Source organism: Bipolaris oryzae (assembly GCF_000523455.1).
Source record: "Bipolaris oryzae ATCC 44560 unplaced genomic scaffold scaffold_99, whole genome shotgun sequence".
Taxonomy (NCBI): domain Eukaryota; kingdom Fungi; phylum Ascomycota; class Dothideomycetes; order Pleosporales; family Pleosporaceae; genus Bipolaris; species Bipolaris oryzae.
The window spans coordinates 20,921-34,654 of NW_006911375.1; the positions used below are offsets into that span (position 1 = coordinate 20,921).

Consider the following 13,734-nt stretch of genomic DNA (forward strand, 5'->3'; position numbering starts at 1 on the left):
AGGGATGACTCTGGATCTAGTGTCTAGACGGCACCGAGGGTTTAGCTGTATTTAGGCTGATTACGTAGAGCTTGCTGTGGTCGTTTGATAGAGGCAGTGCAAGTTCTAGTGCTAACAAAGGCGGATTCGCTTTGCGACCATTCTTGATGCTACTTTTTCGTAGATCTAGTAGCTATACAGACCGGGCTCTTTTTATTCCCGAATTCGGAGGGATAACTCGATGGTTTTTGGTGTGGTTGCTCTGGGTATGCTGATCAGACGGATCGGTTAGCGTTTCCCAGCGATAGGGATGCAGTTTTGTTGAGAAAGTACATGTATTCAATATTAGATTCAGTGGAGTTTGGCAATGAGCCTGTAGTGACCTCTCACTTGCATGCGCCCGTCAATGGTTTTAATTCCGGACCGAGTGATTTGATCAAGGTCACTGGAGCACTTTGGGCATACGCCCTTGTGTGTTAGCACAAGTCTGAACTTAAAGTATACTAACTAATGCGTCTATTTACCTACAGATTTTACTCCGAATCGATGTGAGTGCCTATTTCCAAATCTACAAGAGTTCTTGGTTCGTGTCGAGCTTGATGCGTGCGGCCTTATAAATATCTGTTCCAGAAGGAGAAGAGAGTGTTTTTCTTTCTACTACCAGGATCTCAGTGAGCACTTGGTATAATTTAGTAGCTACCGAGAAGCACAACATGTGCGGGCCAAACCGAATATCATAGAATATCGGCCAAATTATACCGACTTAGCCTCGTGCCATACACCAGATACGATGCCATCTGCATGGACTCTTTACCCATGAGAACATGTGACCAGAGCAGATCTTGACTTGGGATTCACAGAGTTCTCGAACAATACTGATTAGCAAAGGTGGTATAGTATCATCGGCGATGGGGTACCAATAGACCATACCGATCTTAGCTGGGGAACAGTGCGCCGATGACAGTGAGAAAGCTCGATTTTATCTCACCTGAACGCAAGATATATCGGCTCGTGAAGTGTAGTAGAAATGGCTCTGGTGAATATGAAGCGATATAAAGACTGAAAAAGACCTAAAAACCTGCATCAAGCAGTTCTCTCAATATCTTACAGACTTCTTTCTATTCCAAGATATTTAACACACGAGAGCTTATCCTGTCTTACATCTTTCATCATGTTCACCAAATCTCTCACTATGATTCTTCCACTGCTCTACAGTAGTGCAACCAGCACACATCCTTCACCACCGGTCAAATCTATCGAAGCGCGCCAACCTGGCCTGAGAACGCTCTTCGGCCCCCTTACTCAGCCTCAAGTCCCATTGTCCAACGTAGCTCTCACGCTCCTCAACGCCCAAGACGAAGTCTTCGACATCTCTTCGACTAGCATCTTCGGCAGTTTAAATGACGGTAACAATTGCACAGAATTGCTAGATGCTCCTGCAACTGCTACGGGACATAAAGGTCAAACAGTTGTGTTTGGGCCTGTCAATACACCTGCAATTGCTTCTATCACGAATATCTCTCTCACAATGATCAAATTCCAGGACGGGGTTTTCAACATCAGCTCTGTCTCTCTATTTGGAGAAATCAATGACGGCAGTTGCACGGCACAGGCGTGAGAAATTGAGTTTTGGCAGATCTGGTTTGGCTTTCCGGGGAACATTGTACGTAACTTCGGGAGCGAGTAATGGCGGATGGTACATTGCCGGAGGTTTTTTGTTCACATTAAGTTCGGCAGGAAGATTTGGTCACCTTTAGATCATCTTTCCAATGTATACATAGTTATCTTCTCTGCATCATTCATCCTCGACACTTCTCTACATGGTCACCCGATTCATGCAAATTCCCAGAAGATGTTCAATAAGTTGTATCGGCCATTCTGGGACAACTTCCATAACCTCTAAGTAATCGCTTCTAGAAGTTCTTTCAGCTGTCCGAGATATGGGAGGATACATTTTTCGATCACACTTCCTTCTGAACAGGGCTACATCGAGCGTAGCATGACCAGTCAACACGCCCATTGGGAAGCTGTCAGGTAATTTGCAAACAAGCTCAGGACCACTGCCGAATCCACAATCACAACTCTGGCTTGTTGTTACGCTCTCTCAGCCAACTGGTCTATTCATACTAGTCTCTTATCGCGCTAGCGTACCACGTGCACCCAATTCACCGCCGGCATCCCCGTGGGAAATCTTAGGCGCTCGTACTTACATAGCCCTAAATGTGTGCCTGACTCGCAAAGGTAAGCGAATCGCAAAAAAAGAATCAAGGTCAGCCTCATGGAAATGAGGCCACCCAGCTAAGCGCGTATAGGGGTACAATACTAGGTTCGCTTGAGGCTTAACGCCGCGGAAAGCCGAACCCTCGGACTAGTGATTTGCGCCTCTCCCATTTCCACATTTCTTAGATTGCGCTGCTTTCGCTCTAGCTCGACGAAACATAGGTCTCGACGCTGAAGCTACTAACGGTGGCTGTCTATTCGTCGCCTGATGGCGCTGTAGAGCTAAGCCTAGCGAGAACGATATCGGGCCCAGAAGCGGCACACGGTCGATTGTTGTCTTTAAGTCGAGTCAGAGGCAAGCCTCCGCATATGTTTTGCTCGGGATGGGCTTCTATGATAAAAAGAGGATCACCCTCTGTTCGGTATGCTCGTTACTGTTCACAAGCCCTTGTTGTAACAGGCCCCACATTCTCTTGAGTTCTGTGTCTTTATACATACATCCACTGTCACTACCATATATAATAACCGGTTAAAATGCCGAGTATCAACACTTTGCTGTTGGCGGCCTTCGCCACTGTGCAGGCCGTCCAGGGAGCTACGTACCCTGTATCAGGATCTTCCACGTATCCGAAAATCTCGGAAGACGGTCGTTGTGCTATCAACGGTGCTACTTGCCTGGGCTCCAAGTTCGGAGACTGCTGCGAGTAAGTTCTATAATAATAGATGAAAAGCGTGTAGAGCTAACACGAAGCTAGCCAACGTGGTTACTGCGGTGGAAATCGCAACTACTGCGGCAGAGGATGCAACCCAGTGTATGGAAAATGCTCTGGTGAAAAACCGCCTTGCACTACTTCGTCATCTGTTGTAGTGTATTCGCATCAACCTACACCTGAGCCTTCACCGGAGCCTTCTCCCGAACCGACTCCCGAACCCTCTCCTGAGCCTTCTCCAGAGCCAACTCCCGAGCCTTCACCGGAGCCTTCTCCCGAACCCTCCCCTGAACCGACTCCCGAACCCTCTCCCGAGCCTTCTCCAGAGCCAACTCCTGAACCCTCTCCAGAACCCTCTCCTGAGCCAACTCCAGAGCCAACTCCCGAGCCTTCCCCAGAACCGACTCCCGAACCCTCTCCAGAGCCAACTCCTGAACCCTCTCCAGAGCCTTCTCCTGAGCCTTCTCCAGAGCCAACTCCCGAGCCTTCTCCTGAACCCTCTCCAGAGCCTTCTCCTGAGCCTTCTCCAGAGCCAACTCCCGAGCCTTCACCGGAGCCTTCTCCCGAACCCTCCCCTGAACCGNCCCGAACCCTCCCCTGAACCGACTCCCGAACCCTCTCCCGAGCCTTCTCCAGAGCCAACTCCTGAACCCTCTCCAGAGCCTTCTCCTGAGCCTTCTCCAGAGCCAACTCCCGAGCCTTCACCGGAGCCTTCTCCCGAACCCTCCCCTGAACCGACTCCCGAACCCTCTCCAGAGCCTTCCCCAGAACCGGCTCCCGAACCCTCTCCAGAACCCTCTCCAGAACCTTCCCCAGAGCCAACTCCAGAGCCTTCGCCAGAACCCTCTCCTGAGCCTTCTCCTGAACCCTCACCTGAGCCTACTCCTGAGCCAACTCCTGAGCCGTCGCCTGAACCAACACCTGAACCCACTCCCGAGCCGACTCCTCAGCCTCCTTCTGGTGAATGTGGAGCTCAGAAGTACCCAACATCGCCCAGGGGTCTACAGACTACGACTCCCGGATCTAGCCTCGCTGCTTGTTCTCAATCCTGTCTCCAAAATCCCAGTTGCCAGTTCTTCTTCTTGTACGGGGGGAACACCTGCTATATCTTCACCATTCCGCTGTCTGATGTTACTCAATTTACCGTCAACCCTCGCGCTGCGCTATATGAAAGGTCTTGTGTAGAGCCGGTGGTCACACCTACTCCTACCCCTACTCCAGAACCTACTCCTGAGCCAACACCCGAGCCGACTCCTGAGCCAACACCCGAGCCGACTCCTGAGCCTACTCCTGAACCCACTCCTGAGCCTACTCCTGAACCCACTCCTACACCCGCTCCTCAGCCTCTCGTGTGCGGTCAAAAGGGCTACGCAGTCGGTCAAGACGGATCCTCAGCCTACAGTGTCCAAACCGCAAACAGTGACGCTTCCTGCCTTGCGATCTGTCGGTCCCAATCCCAATGCAAGTTTGTCATCCTTGCCAGCGGCAGAGACTGCTTCCTCTACAGCGTCGACTACAATAGGAACTCGCCAGTGGTCCCGTTGGACTACATTTCGCTCTCTGAGAGGGATTGCAACATCTAGATGTAACAACGTTCAGTTTCACAGCTGAATGGGGAGAGAAGGAGGAGTCGGTTTTGCGTGTTCCGACGGTGACGAGGTGCCAACAGCTGTAAACATCTAGTTAATCTTATAATAATAACGTCGTTATCCAGACGAAAACTTAGCTTCTTAGAGTGATCGTTGTATCCCGTGTAACAGTGGTCTTTAGTAATGATCTTTTTACTCAGCTGAAAACTGTAAAATGGCCTGGTAAGGGCTATAAACACATGGCTGCAACAAAGTCAAGGTGAAGATTTCAGTGAAATTCTGTCTGGTAGGACAGGGGAGGATCTTCAAGAAAGGGCTTGGAGAACACATTGTTGTTTTTCCCTTTCCACTGCTTGATTCCATTGACTTCATCAACGATAAATTTAAAGTATACAACTTGTCATAGTCAAACCACTGATTGCTATGTGCCTCTGACACAAATCAGGGTGTTCAGAAATGGATGCAGGAGAAGGCATAGAAATAAAAGCGTAAACAAATAGCCATGATATTAAGAAGACAAATTACTAATAAGGCTCTCAGATACCCCAAAGATATAGATACATTGTGATAACTAAGACCATATCAGCGATACTTGGTAAGTAGTAGACAGTGGGATACGCCCCAGACTCCCGTACGACCTGGAGGACTACATAAAAGAGATACATGTTCAATGGCATCACCATGAAGTCAGGATGGGAAATGGGGAATGGTACTGTAAGTAGTTAGTGATTATGGTTCATCTGACGAACAAAGCCAGTGGATGAATACGTTCAGCCGATAAAGTATTTTGTACTCCCAAAATAGCCAGATGACATCTTTGTTCTCGAGACGCCCCCTCCTAAATCTTGATCTAGGAATGAACGATGAAGTCAACACTAGTAAGTCATATTTACTGGAAAGTCCAAACCATCAGGCGCGAGAGCATCGCCAATCAAACCATTTTCAAGTGCAAGCGCCAAAAGAGTAAAAGTGCTACAAGCAAAAATGAAGAATTGTATTTATTACATAAACACCATTTCTTCACACGAGAAAAAATTATCTGTAGACAAAACGCCCGAGTTAAAGCCCCACACATATGGTATCGTGAACCAGATTACATAACACAAGTCCCCCCATATAACGCCATAGAAGTGCAAGAACAGAAAGGGCTTCCATACACCGAGTTGGAAGAAGAAAGAAGAATTTGTGAGCAGAAAGATGAAAATCCCCCCTTCTAACCGACGATATCGATATCACCATCCGCATCAACATCGTCTTCACCTTCAGCATCTAAATCGCCTTCCCCTTTAAGTATAAGGGGTAACTGCGGTCTCACGGCTTCAAACTCTCTCGTAGCCTTGGCCGCTTCATCCATAAGCCCATTGCGCCGATATGTATTGATACAAAGACCAGCTGCGACAGCCATCCACAGGGGCTTCCGACCTTTGATTGCCTGTGATCTCGCTGCACGGATAGCTTGGATGCTCTTCTCGCCCACTGTATCGGCGAAGAAGCGCGCGACAAAGTAGCACATTGTCATGGCTACAAACTCAAAGTTTTGCGTCTTTTGAGAAATCTCTTGAGCTATGCCGACGGCTTGCTGGACAGTCTTCTTCTGGTGGGAGATGGCGGCAGCTTCGCCATGGAAGGCATGGACGAGGCGGAAAGCCATGCGTATGTACTGGTTCGGATGGTCTTCGCAAAAAGGTTTTAGTTGCTCTAGCAGCATGCTGGACTGGAAATGTTGTGGGTGATTAGGATCGCGAAGAATGAGTAAGCGGTTCAGTGCTGCCATGACTGCTATATCAGCTCGAGCTGGAACCGCGTGACCTTTCTCCGGTATTGCAAGAACTTCTCCAGAAGAAGTTGTCATTGCAGATTCAAGGTTGCCATTGACCTGATCGTTGACAGATGAAAGGTATGCAAGGGTACGTGCAAAGGCCTCCTGATTGTTGTATGGATGTAGAGCTATACGCTTCTTCAGTCCACCAAGAACATCTTCAGCCGTCGCATGGTCGTCTCGGGAGCAAGCCATGAGTCCAATAGCGAACATTGAATACCATTCCAACATCATGTTCCACTCAATCCGGGCGAATGCAAGAGAAGGTGGTATGCCCATAAGGTTTCGACGCTTCGCGGATTCCCTAAATCGTTGACGAGCTTCCTTCATGTATATCGAGCCCTTCTCATGCACATGATGCTCCAGTGCACAAATGTGAAAGCACAGTGCCTTGAGGTCCTCCCGTGGAAGCCAAGCAAAAACGAGTTCGTCTTTTCTTTCAGCGTTCTTCCTGAAAACACCACCTGTATCGAACGTCAGATTACCGCCATAGCTTCGTTCAATGAGAACAGTAAAGATTCCGGTTTCAGAACCCCCCTTTTCGTCTTTCTTGCCTAATATAGCTTCAAGGAGGGACGTCGCTTTCCGTGTGTCTGGTCGGCCAGTCTGAATGCCACAAGCAATATCAATGACATCAATCAGAGTGCCGAAAGAGCCCAGATCTTTAGCTGACACCTGAAGTTGTAGACTCCGCGCTGCTGCTATAGCGCGTTGAACTTGTTCAAGTCGGTCTGCGGCGCCAGACCGCAAGTGGACCATCGCTTCAAGCGCACAACACGCCACATAGATGGCACGATCCCCACGCCGTTCTGCATGGCCCTGTATCGCGTGCAATTGTTGCAGAACCATGACTATTTCCACACGACCTGGTATTTGCAATGCCAGTGTCACCTTGAGGAAGCGCAATGCGTATACCCACGCAATATGTTGAAAAGTCTCTGCTTCAGATATTGGTTTGTCTAAGGACTTCAAACCGGCTCGATGGTTTGTCTTGAACTGGTACCGCGCTTGGAGATGAAGGGCAGCAAACTTCAAATCCTGTAATCTATGTCTGCCACACAGTGATATTTGCTTGGAAAGAATCTCTTCAATGCGACTTGAAATATCCGTAGCCTCAATGTCCGTCTCTTCTATCATAAGGCTTGCATATCTTAGTCGCAACTTTGCTTCATCCCTAGGTGGCATATTGAAATCCCTCAACACAGCGTCCATACACCCCATAGCAGTAGATATAAGTTTGTAGTATTGTCTGATATCAGCTTCCTTTCTTTGACTCCCCAAAAGTGATCCCATACCACGTGCGGCGGCAATATATTCGTCCGCTGCCGTAAGAAGTAGATCGGAGAGTTCAGCGGGAAGGGCCTTTTGAGGAACATGTGCACGCTTCGTTGGTGTAAGTTGGTGGGACGAAGAGGCTCGAGGTATGACGACCTGAGGGTGCATTTTCGGTTTGGACGAAGGCGGCTGCGTGCCCGGACTTGCATACTGGCTGGTCGGTGTCTGTGTCCGGGGTAGTACACGCTGTTGTTGGGGAGTGGTCTGTGGTTGAAGGGGCGCTCGCTGCAGGTTCTGGTTCTGTGTCGGCGTGTTCGCGGGTCGTGGCTGGGATCTAGGTCCATTCTCTTGCTGCGACGATGACTGCTGGACTGGCTTCGTGACAGGCATGACCTGTGATTGTTGTGCGCTATATCGGCGTTGCTGATCGACCGAACCATCTGTCTGAGGAATCCCCACGCTGCTTGCACGTTGCACTGGCACCTGCACATGCCGTATCCGCGGGGGTTGCATTTGCATAGGAGATCCATAGTTGGGTGTCCTCGCTGGAATTACTACTTGCGGCTGTGATCGATACTGCGGCTGTTGGGAAGGTCGCTGGGTAGGTTGCTGAACGGATTGCTGAACGGACTGCTGGGTAGGTTGTGTCGGTTGTCGTGGAGGCTGTTGAGGAGATTGCTGGGGAAGTCGTTGCATAGGCTGCTGCATATGCTGCTGCGGTTGTTGTGGGCGCTGCTGGGGACTCTGTTGAATATACTGCTGTGAATTCTGCCGTGAATGTTGCTGCATATGTTGTGGCTGCTGCATTTGTGGCGGCATCTGTTGGTATTGCTGGTACTGCTGATTCGAGGGCCGGGGCATGACAGGCTGCGGTGGGACCTGGTATGGTGCTGGCTGCGACTGTGGATAACCCTGTTGTATGGGCATCTGCATATGCATTGGGGGATATTGTGGGTAGCCATGTTGTTGTTGGTAGCCGTTGGGCGGCGGTTGTTGCTGTTGGGGAGGCGGAGGTGGAGGCGCATACGGGTTATACTGGCCGTTCGGATAGCCTTGCGGCGGCCAGTTGTACCGGGGGTCCATTAGAGGGCTGTAGCGAAAAAGGATCACGATAGTTCAATGCGAAAGCGTTGCATGGTGGGCGAAAGCGGGGGTGAGGATGTCAAGACATGAGTGAAATGGGCAATCGCGAAGGACGGGAAGTCGCGAACGCGCCAGGCTACTGGAGCGCGATTGGTAGATAGACGCGCGCTTGTAGCATCACTTGATGTGGCCTAGTGCATTCGCAAGCCGAGGCTCTTTTCGAATGTGTCCAGCGCTATAGATTTATTTCGTCCTGGGTCTGAAATCGATTTGATTGTTCTCTCGCTCCTCGTCTAGCCGTAAGAGTGAAAGAGTTCACAGTTTTGTACGCATCATAGGCAAGATCTTCAAACATTCAGACAATTATCGTACCTTGAGAAAGAGTCATCATAGAGGAAAGGACCCCCCAGCCCCATATTTGTTCACATCCCGAGGCATTCCGGACGAGACATGTGAAAGGAGAATTGAATTACAAGAAGAAAAAGAAGCCCTTTCATTATCGAGTTTCTAGCGAACCGTATTCCAGCAAAAGCCACCATGTTCAACTTATCGTGGCTGCTAGGCCACAGCAAAACCACGTACACATCCCACCAATCCCCTGCGACTCTAAAGACAAAGACTGGATCGAAAACCACATTAGAAGAGGTCGCTGCCTCCTCGATTCCGCCATGCCGCCTGAACCCCCTGCTCTTCAACGGCCACTTACAAACTATGTACACAGCTATCAAAGACCCGGGCCCACCAGTTTACTATAAGAGACAGATCTTCGACTCAAACCATTCCGTCTACCCAGGCACTTTTGCCGTCGACTTCGCAGTAGATCTGTCCGAGGGCAGCCCAAATCCACCAGAAAGAACGCCAGAAGAAAAGGATGAACCGCTTCCAGCTCGCACCACCAATTTTACCAAGGAAGAATGGGAAGGCATTGCAAGCTCAGATTCAAAGCCCATGCTGGTAGCTCTTCACGGTCTCAGTGGCGGGTCCCACGAAGTCTACCTCCGCGAAACCCTCGCACCCCTTATCGCATCCGGTTGGGCCGCCTGCGTAGTAAACGGACGAGGCTGCGCTCTCTCCAAGATATCAACGCCCCAACTCTTCAACGCCCGTGCAACATGGGACGTCCGACAAACCATCATCGAGCTGCGCAGCCTGTTTCCCAACCGACCACTATACGGCGTCGGATTCAGTCTAGGTGCAAACATTCTGACCAACTACTGCGGCGAAGAAGGCGACAAGTGCCTCTTACGTGCAGCCGTTGCTTGCAGCAACCCCTGGAACCTCGAAGTCTGCAACACCGAACTGCAGCGCACATACCTTGGCCTACATGTTTACTCGCGCACCATGGGTAAAAACCTCTTGGGTCTTTTCAATCAGCATCGCGAGCAGATATCCAAGAATCCCGGTCTCGATGTTGATGCTGTATTGCGCAGTAGATTTCTGCACGAATTCGACCGCCAGGTTCAGTGTCCGACATGGGGATATCCGACAGAAGGCGCATACTATCGCGATTCGCAAAGCGTGGATGCGCTGCTGGCGGTTCGTATCCCGTTCCTTGGTATCAACGCCGAAGACGACCCAATTTCGAACAAAGCCGGCTTGCCGTATCAGGAAGTCAAGCAGAACCCCAATGTGCTACTTTGCACAACAGACTGGGGTGGCCATTTGGGAAGTTTCATGCTGGGTGGCGGAAGGTGGTTTGCCGTTGCAACGTCCAAATTTCTGACCAAGTTGAATCAGGAGGTTGACTTTGAGGCATCCAAAAGTGTGGGCGAGGGAAATGAGGGTGTGAATATGGGCGGGTTGCAGGGAAAGAAATATCCAATCTTTGATCCAAACCATCGAAGACTGATACTACCCGATGCGTAGAAGCGAGTAGAGGGTGGTGGTGGTAGTGATTTTCATTGAATGGTATGTGGGTATCATAGACTTGCTCTAGATTTCGTAGACCGCGTATAGACTTAGCCCTTTGCCTGATCGACTGTTTCTCTCATGCTACTTTTGCTCATACGTTCTTTGCGCATGATGCTTTCCAGAATAGCTTTTCTTGTAGGGATGATTAACGCTGTGCTCAGCTTTTCTTTCCTTCTCGCCCCTATGCTCCGCAGAAAACTCAAAACTCCATATATACTGTGTTCACCCCATGTTCTCACACTGTTTCAGCCGAAGCTAACCCTCTTCTTTTGCTTGAACTTCCTTTCCTTTTCCTTGATCTTGTCTCCCTCGTCACTCTTTGCACTCGGCTCGCTGTGCCTCTTCCTCTTCTTCTTCTTGAGATCCTGTTTCCTCTCCTCAAATTTGGCCTCCTTGTCTTCTTTTCTCGCCTCAGCTTCTTTTCTCTTGGCTTCACGGATCTCCTCTAGCTGGCGCGCTTTGGCAATCTTGGACTCGAGGTGGCCTTCTTTCTCGGCGTTGACAACGGACATGATTGCCATCTGCGACAGTAGCATGGTTAGTAAGATTGTCAGCTGAGGTACAGCTTGCTGAAGAGGAATTAAGAGAAAACAAAGTTCCATACCATGCTGGCCGGGTCGTCCACAAACTTCTTTCCCTTCTTCACGCCTTTTGGCTTCGCAATGCCAGCGGGGATGATGCCGTTGAGTGCTGGGATGTCCAGCTCTTTCTCTGTATATACCCTCTTTTTCTTTTTGCCATCTCTTGAGACGATTGATTTGGTCTTTTGCTCGCCACCTGGTTTGGCTAACGATAATGACTTTTGCTTGCGCTTCGATATGCCCTCTGGCGCACTTCCAGTAGGTTTCGATTTCGACTTCGAGGATTTACTGGAGCTGCCGCCAGATTTTCCTTTGGCGCCTTTGCCCTTAGAAGCCGGTTTCGTTGCGCCCATATTGGCGAAAGCAGGAAACGAGTCGGTAAGAGTAGTGTAGGAAAGTTCTGTGAAGTGGAATGAATAAACGACAGCGCTGGGGAACTTTTTTTGGGCAGATCGGCGTTTTGGAGCTGCCGATGGGAAACGTCAAGCGCCAAGGCAACAGGCGCGCGACCCCAGCAGGCGCATCCGCAGCGACAGCTTCCCCAGCATCATCACGCCCTGCCTTGCTGCTCAACGACTCCTCACAACGCCCGCACCTACATTTATCTTACAGCCGCATACGGAGGTCTCAAGCCATCATGGAGGGTTCAAATCGCCTTTTCCGCTTCCCGAAGCCCGCATGGCTGAACAGCGCAAACACAAGGACTGCAGGCGTCTACATTGCAGGAGCTCTGGTGTGAACTACTCCATATAGCCCACAGCGCTGCTGCACATACTAATATCGCCTTGTAGTTTGCTCTCGGTTTCTATACCCTCATCGACATATCGGTATGGTCCAAGTCGGCTATGAACGGCTCCGACCCACGCGTCCACATCACCTTCGTCGACTGGGTCCCGGGCATTTGCAGCGCCCTCGGCATGCTAGTCATCAACAGCATTGACAAGTCGCGACTCTCTGCTGATAGCTTCTCCTACTCTGGAAACGGTGTCGCGTGGAAGGCTAGACTAGTGCTGTTCCTGGGCTTCGCGCTGCTGGCCGGCGGATTGGCGGGAAGTGTGGTGGTTATGGTTATGAAGTTTGTTGTGCCAGAGCACACATGGCCAACCCTTTGGATGGGCGCTGGCAATGTTGTTGCCAATGCGCTGGTTATGCTGAGGTGAGTACAGAGTCTTGAAGGAATGCGCGAGCATGCTTGCTAACATGTCACAGTTCCGCGGTACTTTGGGTTGCGCAGAACATGGAGGATGAGTACACGTACAACCTGGCGTTGTAAGAATGCTATGTGAAGTTGAAGTCTGTTGGGTATAGCTTGTCCGACGTCATCCGGACGGAACGATGGTTTGGTTACGCAGGATACTTTATGCTGAGGCGCGGAGCGGAGCGACAACGATCGCATGTATGAATATGCTTGAGATGCTAGTTTCCATTAATTCAATAACCTTTGTCATGTTTCATATTCAGTCGATGAACAGGTCCGCATATACATTCTCGTGGTAGTTTTTTTTCTGGCTCAACCCATGCATTATGTCCAACATACTCGTACAAGAACGCTCATAAAAAAACTGTACAGGTAACAGAAATATGCAGTAGCAACAGTCCATCCGTCCAGGCATATAGCCTTCATTACCAAAGTACCTCGACTTCTTTTCGAGGCGCCAAGCGATGCGCTTGGGGATAGTATGTATGCGGTCCCTCATTGCTGAGTTCCGCCGGCTAGTCAGAAATCCTCTTGCTCCTGGAAGAACAGCGTGAAGCTGATGATAGTCGCGTAAATCAACAGACCGCCGAAGATGGACATAGCTGCGGCACCTCCTGCGATTTCGGCCGAATGCCACAGGAGGGTTGGAAGAGCTGATATGAGTCAGTTTTATCTCTGATTTGGATCTCGATAGATTCTTCGCGCTTTCTTGTGAGAGTGCAGGCACGCAGCCGTCCAAGGCGCATACCGAACGCGTATTCCGGGAGAGCACTTACCAATACCCATGACCACGAAGAAGCCGGTCAAGAACCTTCCAAAGTCGACCACACCGTTTCCAGAACTCTCCATAAAGTCATCATGGTTTGCTGCTCTGCTACAAAGCCAGTTGGGTAGGGGTGCGATTACGTAGGTCGCAACAACGAGGAGCGTGAGGTAGTTGTGGAAGAGTGCAGCGGAGAGAATGACGAGAAGAAAGCCTATCGCGAGGACCTGTTGTATATTCCGTTAGTACTGACGGCATGCGATCAGCGAACGCGCGAGGATGCGCCAGCTTGACGTACGAAGGACAGTCCGATAATGGTCTTGATGCCGGCCATGCTGGAATCGTGCTTGATGCCGCAGATATAATATAGTAATCGTTAATGAGTAGGCGCCTAAGTCCTCTAATGTCGATCCCCGTTCCGGCGAAGATGTGAGAGCTGCGGTGTGGTTGGTCTTGTTGCGTGTGGTCCAGACGCCTGCTGGTGAGGTTGCGCGCTAGGGTGCTGCCTACCTGCCAAGCATCGGAGCTTCTGGAGCTCGTCGTCAACGACGGCTGCGGGAACCTCCAGCAACACCATCACGACCACTACACATTGCCTCACTCCGC

At 50.2% G+C, this 13,734-nt stretch overlaps 7 protein-coding genes across 7 annotated transcripts; 4 read left to right on the forward strand and 3 right to left on the reverse strand.

Moving 5' to 3' along the window:
* Positions 1-1,150: 1,150 nt before the first annotated feature.
* Positions 1,151-1,597, forward strand: COCMIDRAFT_38215 (uncharacterized protein; the record flags this gene model as incomplete). Its single annotated transcript, XM_007691417.1, has 1 exon — positions 1,151-1,597. One exon carries the CDS (start codon positions 1,151-1,153, stop codon positions 1,595-1,597), a length of 447 nt encoding a protein of 148 aa, XP_007689607.1.
* A 1,136-nt stretch (positions 1,598-2,733) lies between these two features.
* Positions 2,734-4,492, forward strand: COCMIDRAFT_27693 (uncharacterized protein; the record flags this gene model as incomplete). Its single annotated transcript, XM_007691412.1, has 3 exons — positions 2,734-2,903; positions 2,938-3,028; positions 3,416-4,492. The coding sequence occupies 3 exons, from the start codon at positions 2,734-2,736 to the stop codon at positions 4,490-4,492; spliced, it is 1,338 nt and encodes a 445-aa protein (XP_007689602.1).
* Positions 4,493-5,711: 1,219 nt separating this feature from the next.
* COCMIDRAFT_6727 (uncharacterized protein) lies at positions 5,712-8,675 on the reverse strand (the record flags this gene model as incomplete). Its single annotated transcript, XM_007691396.1, has 1 exon — positions 5,712-8,675. The coding sequence occupies one exon, from the start codon at positions 8,673-8,675 to the stop codon at positions 5,712-5,714; it is 2,964 nt and encodes a 987-aa protein (XP_007689586.1).
* A 537-nt stretch (positions 8,676-9,212) lies between these two features.
* On the forward strand, positions 9,213-10,541 carry COCMIDRAFT_99643 (uncharacterized protein; the record flags this gene model as incomplete). The annotated part of the gene is made up of 1 exon (XM_007691425.1): positions 9,213-10,541. One exon carries the CDS (start codon positions 9,213-9,215, stop codon positions 10,539-10,541), a length of 1,329 nt encoding a protein of 442 aa, XP_007689615.1.
* A 290-nt stretch (positions 10,542-10,831) lies between these two features.
* Positions 10,832-11,520, reverse strand: COCMIDRAFT_6729 (uncharacterized protein; the record flags this gene model as incomplete). Its single annotated transcript, XM_007691397.1, has 2 exons — positions 10,832-11,107; positions 11,191-11,520. 2 exons carry the CDS (start codon positions 11,518-11,520, stop codon positions 10,832-10,834), a joined length of 606 nt encoding a protein of 201 aa, XP_007689587.1.
* A 284-nt stretch (positions 11,521-11,804) lies between these two features.
* COCMIDRAFT_38220 (uncharacterized protein) lies at positions 11,805-12,440 on the forward strand (the record flags this gene model as incomplete). Its single annotated transcript, XM_007691418.1, has 3 exons — positions 11,805-11,900; positions 11,959-12,323; positions 12,377-12,440. The coding sequence occupies 3 exons, from the start codon at positions 11,805-11,807 to the stop codon at positions 12,438-12,440; spliced, it is 525 nt and encodes a 174-aa protein (XP_007689608.1).
* A 444-nt stretch (positions 12,441-12,884) lies between these two features.
* On the reverse strand, positions 12,885-13,462 carry COCMIDRAFT_6731 (uncharacterized protein; the record flags this gene model as incomplete). Its single annotated transcript, XM_007691398.1, has 3 exons — positions 12,885-13,018; positions 13,142-13,355; positions 13,427-13,462. 3 exons carry the CDS (start codon positions 13,460-13,462, stop codon positions 12,885-12,887), a joined length of 384 nt encoding a protein of 127 aa, XP_007689588.1.
* Positions 13,463-13,734: the final 272 nt, after the last annotated feature.